At 35.8% G+C, this 7,435-nt stretch overlaps 1 protein-coding gene across 1 annotated transcript; it reads right to left on the reverse strand.

Annotated features, from left to right (window-relative positions):
- Window positions 1–709: 709 nt before the first annotated feature.
- LOC142621738 (uncharacterized) lies at window positions 710–2,715 on the reverse strand. Its single transcript, XM_075795090.1, has 2 exons — window positions 1,170–2,715; window positions 710–974 (listed from the first exon to the last, which is right to left on the reverse strand). Exon 1 carries the CDS (start codon window positions 2,672–2,674, stop codon window positions 1,190–1,192), a length of 1,485 nt encoding a protein of 494 aa, XP_075651205.1. The 5' UTR covers window positions 2,675–2,715; the 3' UTR covers window positions 710–974; window positions 1,170–1,189.
- Between the last annotated feature and the right edge of the window lie 4,720 nt (window positions 2,716–7,435).

The following is a 7,435-nucleotide window of genomic DNA, read 5'->3' on the forward strand; positions in this document are numbered from 1 at the left end:
AGAATAAGCACATTCATACTCAATCAATTCTAATACTCATATATAAATCCAATTAAATTAGAAATATATTGAAATATTATTAGATGTGATAAAATGTATTGAATTTTAAATAAAATACTGATATAACAATCTCTTATTGAATGATGTAAAATATAAATTTTACGCCTTATCTTTCCTAAATTCAAACTCATAAAATAAAGATGAGATAAAAATGAACGTGGGTCTAAAAAAAAAAAAAAAAAAAAAAAAGAGGCACCATTCAGGTGTATGGATAAGAATGTGTGTGCAGTATTTTTCCAATAATAAGACGATAGATAGGTTCAATTAAAGTGGGAAAAATCTAGTATCATATAATTTTTCACAATTTTTTATTATAATTGTGACGAACCAGAGTGTAATTAGTAAAAAAAAAAAAATAGTTCATATATAAGTGATAATTAATTATTCAAAATCTGTTATGTTAAAATTGTGGTAAAAAAATTATGAAATAATACGTCGTTTTAGAACTAATCATTAAAGTGCGATCAACAGGACAAGATTGGCTGTTGTCCATTGAGTTTTTCTGTGACGCTATTTTCGGTTCTGCTGCATGGAAAAGGCCATGCATTCCCAGACAAAAGGGTCTAATTATCAGATGTCACACTCCCACAAGTCACACCCAGCACCGTTAAGCTTAGCGAGAGGTAAAAAAAACCATTACGATAGACCATTCGAGAAACGTGTTTATTTCATTATAGCGATCAACCTTCGCGTTTGCTTAAGGTTGAAATCTACAAAATACATAAGACATGATAGGGCATAATAAATACATATTGGAAGCACTACACCCAACAATATTAAAAAGATGGAAGTCCTATAAACATAATAAAATAAACGTCGATATCAAATCCGGAACTCGCGCTGTTCATGTATTGTAATTAATAAACATCTTCTGCCTGCAGCCGAACTTTATTTTGACTAATCCTCATGCGTTCCTGCAAGAAAATGTTGCGACTCTTGTCAATATAGTTCATTTGCTTATGATAACTTAGAAAAGCATAAGAGAAAAAAAAAAAAAACGTTTTGACGACTTAAAATGCGGAGATTGACTAGAGATGTTTATTATTGCTAAAAATGAAATGTCATAGAAAAAAATAGTAAATGAATTATTGTTGTAATAAGAAGCTTACCATACTTCTGGATGCATTCTCTAGTAGTGAGGAGGAGGGGGTGATGAGTAGATGTAGTGTGGTGGTGGTGGAGGTGGGGACTTGTACTTGTAGACTGGAGGAGGTGGAGGAGGAGACTTGTATTTGTAAACTGGTGGTGGTGGTGGAGGAGACTTATACGCGTATGGTGGGAGTGTTGGGTGGGGAACTGGATGTGGGTGTGGGTGTGGGTGTGGGTGTGGGTGTGGGTGTGGTGGGGGTGGTGGAGGAGACTTGTATTTGTAAACTGGTGGTGGAGGAGGAGGGGACTTGTACTTGTATGGTGGGACTGGGTGTGGGTGTGGGTGTGGGTGTGGGTGTGGGTGAGGGTATGGGTGTGGCTTTGGGTGTGGTGGGGGTGGTGGAGGAGACTTGTACTTGTAAATTGGGTGTGGTGGGGGTGGTGGAGGAGACTTGTACTTATATGGTGGGAGTACTGGGTGTGGTGGGGGTGGAGGAGGAGACTTGTACTTGTAAACAGGAGGAGGTGGAGGAGGTGACTTGTACTTATATGGTGGGAGTACTGGGTGTGGTGGGGGTGGAGGAGGAGACTTGTACTTGTAAACAGGAGGAGGTGGAGGAGGAGACTTGTACTTATATGGTGGGAGTACGGGGTGTGGTGGCGGTGGTGGGGGAGACTTGTACTTGTAAACAGGAGGAGGTGGAGGAGGAGACTTGTACTTATATGGTGGGAGTACTGGGTGTGGTGGCGGTGGTGGGGGAGACTTGTACTTGTAAACAGGAGGAGGTGGAGGAGGAGACTTGTACTTATATGGTGGGAGTACTGGGTGTGGTGGCGGTGGTGGGGGAGACTTGTACTTGTAAACTGGAGGAGGTGGAGGAGGAGACTTGTACTTATATGGTGGGAGTACTGGGTGTGGTGGGGGTGGAGGAGGAGACTTGTACTTGTAAACAGGAGGAGGTGGAGGAGGTGACTTGTACTTATATGGTGGGAGTACTGGGTGTGCTGGTGGTGGAGGAGGAGACTTGTACTTGTAAACTGGAGTAGGTGGGTGATGTGGTGGGATATGTGGGGGGTAATGTGGTGGGTGCACTGGGTGGTGTGGTGGGTGCACTGGGTGGTGTGGTGGGTAATGTGGTGGGTGCACTGGGTGGTGTGGTGGGTAATGAGGAGGATGGTGTGGTTTCACAGGTGGTGGAGGAGAGAAGTACTTGTAGGGCTTCTTGGGTGGTGGGTGATGGGGTGGAAGGTGTGGTGGATAATGTGGGTGGTGTGGTGGGTGCACTGGCTTCACTGGTACTGGTGGAGGAGGAGAGTGCTTTGGGTGGTGGGGTGGAAAGTGTGGTGGGTAGTGTGGTGCTGGGTGGTAAGGAGGCGGTGGTGGTGATGTGTAGTGGTAAGGAGGTGGTGGAGGAGAGGCATATGGGTAGTTTGCGTTGGTTTCTGATGGCAAGCTAAGTGATACTACTGCTACTAAGACAGCGAGCATGAGAGAGGCCATTGAGGACCTCATTTTCCCCATCATCACTCCTAAGAGGGTTTTGGTAGTGAGTTCTGCTCTTAAAGCAACTCACTAACCATTCTTATATAGCTTTTGTCTTTTTACCCTTGGGCCAATAAAATTGTGTCGGTAGTATGACTTTACAATAGTATTTCACCTTTCTTGGAAAACATTTTGGTACAAGTGGGTTATCGTAAAATGATATATCTATGTTAAATTGACTATAAAATAATATCACCGCCGAGCAACAAAAATATATAATATACATGTTCATCGGAACATGTTTGAATAAGTTGTCATGGATATTTCGACTAATGTCCCCCAAGTGGGTATTGTTTAATTATTTGGTGGATCTTGATTGATTAGAGGCTGCAAGCTAAGCAGACTATAAAGTATAGCGCGAACTTTTTAATTTTATTCCTTTTTTTTCTTTTTTAACTGTGGCTTTTAGAATGATTCAGTAAAAAAAAAAAAAACTCTGGCTTTTAGAATGCAATAATTCAGAATATGGTTTTTCTTTTCCTTTTTTTTTAGAGGTACATTCAGATCCTTGTGGATGTAATTTTCTCTACAGAGAGCTCCAAAACGTGTAACCAAACTTTCCATGATTTTTTGGGGGTACAGGGACCAGGCGGCGCGACTTTCATCGTGTTCTCTCTCTCTCTCTCTCTCTCCTTTATCTCTATCTCTAGAGCGTCTTTTTCATATTCTGCATGGCATTTCTTCCTTTCTGTGGGCGTAGTAGTAAGATCAAAGAAAGTGCCCGTTTGCTTTCTTTTTATTATTATTATATACATTGCAATTCATTTTTGCTTTATGTCTTTTTAAGTTTTTTTTTTTTTTTTTGACTGAATGTCTTTTAAAGTTTAAAAGCAATTACATTGTGCAATTGTTGCAACTTTATTTATATATATATATATATATATATATATATATATATATAAAATTTGATAATTATAACACGGGAGGAAAGTGTGAATTCTAAATATTTTATTAAAAATATCAAAAAATGTCAATTAATTGAAGATTAAACCACAAAACTAATTGATATAATTGTTTTTAACTTGATAAAACTTAATTATGAGGATATTCCAAACATTAACTTCAGTTCGCTACTCATTGAAGACTGAAGAGACAACACATACTTTATAGCTTCAGCTTTGTTACTTTTGTATACTGTTGTTATACTGCTAGCCGTATATCTTTGTTTTTAATCAGTTTGTTAGAGTTGATCAAAGTTGTCCTGTATTGAGAGGTTAATTAGTCTATTTGGGTTTCTATTAGTCACTGTTATGGAATTCAGTTCGGTACTTAAAAATATTGACATTGAACCAACAAAAATCCAATACAATACAATTAAAACCCTAATTTTTAAAAAAAATTTGTTATTATTTTATTACGATATGCAAAATAATAATTCAAAACTATTTTTTCTAATAGTTGTAAAAAAGATATTAATAAAACCAAAATACAAAAACTAGATTAACAATTTTGTATATCAAAAAAGATGGAAGAACAGTTTTTAAACAAATCAACTATAAAAGTTGAATAAATAATACTTGATTAATATTTTTTATTAAAAAATATATTAAAATTTATCTCCTTAAACTCCAAAATATATTAAATGGGCCCTACAGAGTGGAACTGATCCATCATTTATCTCTCGGCGTCATTCTTCCAATTTAACAAACCTCTTGGCTTGAAACATATGATATTTCATGATTACGAAATTAGAAAACCAACCTCAGATAAAGTTAGAATTAAAGAATTATATTAATCACTAATGAGAAAAAGTTCAGATTAATAAATTATTTTAATCACTAATGGAAAAAGTGAATCACAAATTCTAACCAGTGAGCTGTTCGATGGTGACTTATTTCGATGATTGACTGGCTATATTATAATGCCACATTCAAGTAGAAGCTATCGGTGTGATTTATTGGAATAATCCAGATTCTCTGTTGTATTTATAATATTTTAAGCAGCAAGATTTGCTCCAATCAATTTAATCTTAGGTGCCACAGTGCAAATGCATTTTGATTTTTTCACATCTCCATACAATCATGGCAAGTAAAAATGCAAGAACCAATTAATAATCAAGCAGAAACGTAAAAAAGGATAGCGGTAAGGCCGGCATCAATGATGGTGATGCATCAATATAAAGGGCTTGTGTGTGTGTGTGTGTGTGGTCCTTTTGCATGTGGACCTCTTTCGTGTCATAGATCAATTTTTTGCTCTCACTTGGGAAGACAGATCAGAAGTAGGTCAAGACTGAACCAAAGGAAATCTATTTTAAGCTTGAGCTAGCACATAGAGAGTGAGTAAAAAAGAATAATAATGATAATAATTTGATCTTTCTTTGACTGTGTGTCTCTCTAGGATTTTCCAGAGACTAGCTATTATGTGATATAAAAACTAGTTCAACGTCAAGAAATTCAGCTGATTGAGCTGAGCTTTACCTAATCTGGGTTTGGCTCGATTTGGAATTTTGATTTTTTTTTTTTGCAATTTTCATAAGTCCTACTCATCATGTCAACATGCATGTACTATATATCAGATCTTCATTATAACTAGGCAAACAAGAAAAAAGGGTACTATATCATCCAGAAATTTATTTTCTATTTTATTTATTTATTTATTTTATTTTATCTAATTACTGAAAACAAAAAAGGAAAAAGAAACCACAGAGGTGAGACAAAAAAAAAAAAAAGAGGCAATCGTGGAAAATTCAAAATGCAACATTTGGAAGAGTAGTTGGCACGTGCATTGGGACGGGATTCAGTCTAGAATTTAATTTTTATAAAAGGTGGAGAGCAGAGAGGAGTCCACGCAATTAAAAGGTCTTCGTTTGCTGGGCAAGTGGGACATGGAAATGGTTATTTCATGACACAGTTTTCGTACAATTATTGTCACAAATAGTGTCGTATTGTATTAGCTAGTTCAATTGATCTTGAAGAGTCTCTCTACTGATGTGTGCGTATGTCTCTATTCGGAAGCTTGTTTTGGCTTTTGATAAGCCTGTGATTGTGTAATAAATTATTGTTACCATTTTAATTGTGTGCGTGGATGAGTTCTTGCTTTGATTTACCACAACCTTTTTGTGATAATTTGGAAGCAAATTGTCCTCTCTCACAATACCTTAGCTAAATACTAATAGTAAAATAGTAGAAATAGCAACTGTCAATGCAAAGCCATCTTTGTAGAAAAGAAGCACATGGAAGCTTTTTTTTTTTGAGAAACCTAGAAGCACATGGAAGCTGATTTCACTGAACCCGAAATATAATTTTAATTTAAACCAGAACTATCCAAAAATAAATAAATATATAGCATATATTAAACACCGACAGATCCTTAAATTCACTAATTGATCTTTTAGCTGGAATTATTATTAAAAAATTGAATTACACTATGTTACAAAGTCTTATTTATTTTATATTCTTTTATGATTTTCATCATTTGATTCAGAAAAGTATCACATGTTCATTGACACGAAAAGGATGGTCTGAGTCGTCTGACATTGATATATATGGCGGGATTAAGATCAGACGTATAGTACAGGTCAAACAAGTAGCCAATGTCTGGGTACCACATTTGTGGTATTGATTGTATGTTGCATGCGCCACAAGCAAATCCATACAGTAAAGTTTGTAGCCATCAGAGCTTCTCGTCCTTTGATATGTGTGTGTGTGTGTGTTTGTTAAGCCTTCTGGGTCTACTTCGCTACAAAACATTATCTAATGAAATTATTGTTGAAAGAAACTGTAGATGACTTATCTTCCATTCATGGGATGATGCATGTGTCTAAACACTAGGTAGCAATGCTCTCTCTCTCTAGACTAATCAATAAGTTTAAAGACACAATAAATTCTAAAGTTTTCTTCATAATTATTGAGACGTTAATTGAGATTAGTATATAATAATAAAAGTGATGTCGGTAATGGTGATTCACATAAAAAGTGTTGTTATATTAATTATAACTTTTTTTTTAATACAAGCTAAATTTTTTACTTTAGCCTAATTTCAGTGTATATGTATGTAAAACTCCATTTTGAAAGTTTTAATCTCGACTCTTGCTCCTCACATCCCACAAGCATAGGCCACCACACTAAAGGCGCGCGGTGGCTATACTAATCATAACTTGATACTTAAAATTTGCTAAGAAAAACTGTGAAATTTATCATGCTTGTAGTATCATTGAAAGCTAATAATTGATTGAATGAACTTTCTCTAATTGATAGAAAAGAAACAATTCAGATAACATAAAATACAAACGTTAGGCATATGCTTTTGAAGATGCCATGCAAAGATTGAAAGCTGGATTGAATATCACTGCACATGGGACCATCTGATTAATCATGATGTTGGCCTTTTTTTTTCTTTTTTTTTTTTATATATATCTTTTCAGAAATCCAGGTGGGGAAGGGAGTGCTTGAACATGGTATCCCAAGTCAACAGAAGATTTTGTTAATTAGATAAGAATGCCAAGCTAAAATTCATGTGTGAGTGAAAATATTATGCCTAATTGATGACTTTTTTCTCTCCATGGTGTATGACGTTCCACATTTGCACCAAATTAGGGGTTTCGTTGTCAAGCTTGTCATTCTCAATTAGGCGAGGATAATAAAGCAAAAGTAAATCAAATATGTAGGTAGCGAAATTGGATATTGTGGAGGGCATTGCAATTTGCATGCTACTCATTGTGAAAAAAAAACTTTCTACGTAAGGACAAGCTTTTGCAGTCAAACTAAACTAAGATAACCAAAACAACATTTAAAAATCAGCAGC

This window comes from Castanea sativa, chromosome 1 (assembly GCF_040712315.1).
Source record: "Castanea sativa cultivar Marrone di Chiusa Pesio chromosome 1, ASM4071231v1".
NCBI lineage: Eukaryota > Viridiplantae > Streptophyta > Magnoliopsida > Fagales > Fagaceae > Castanea > Castanea sativa.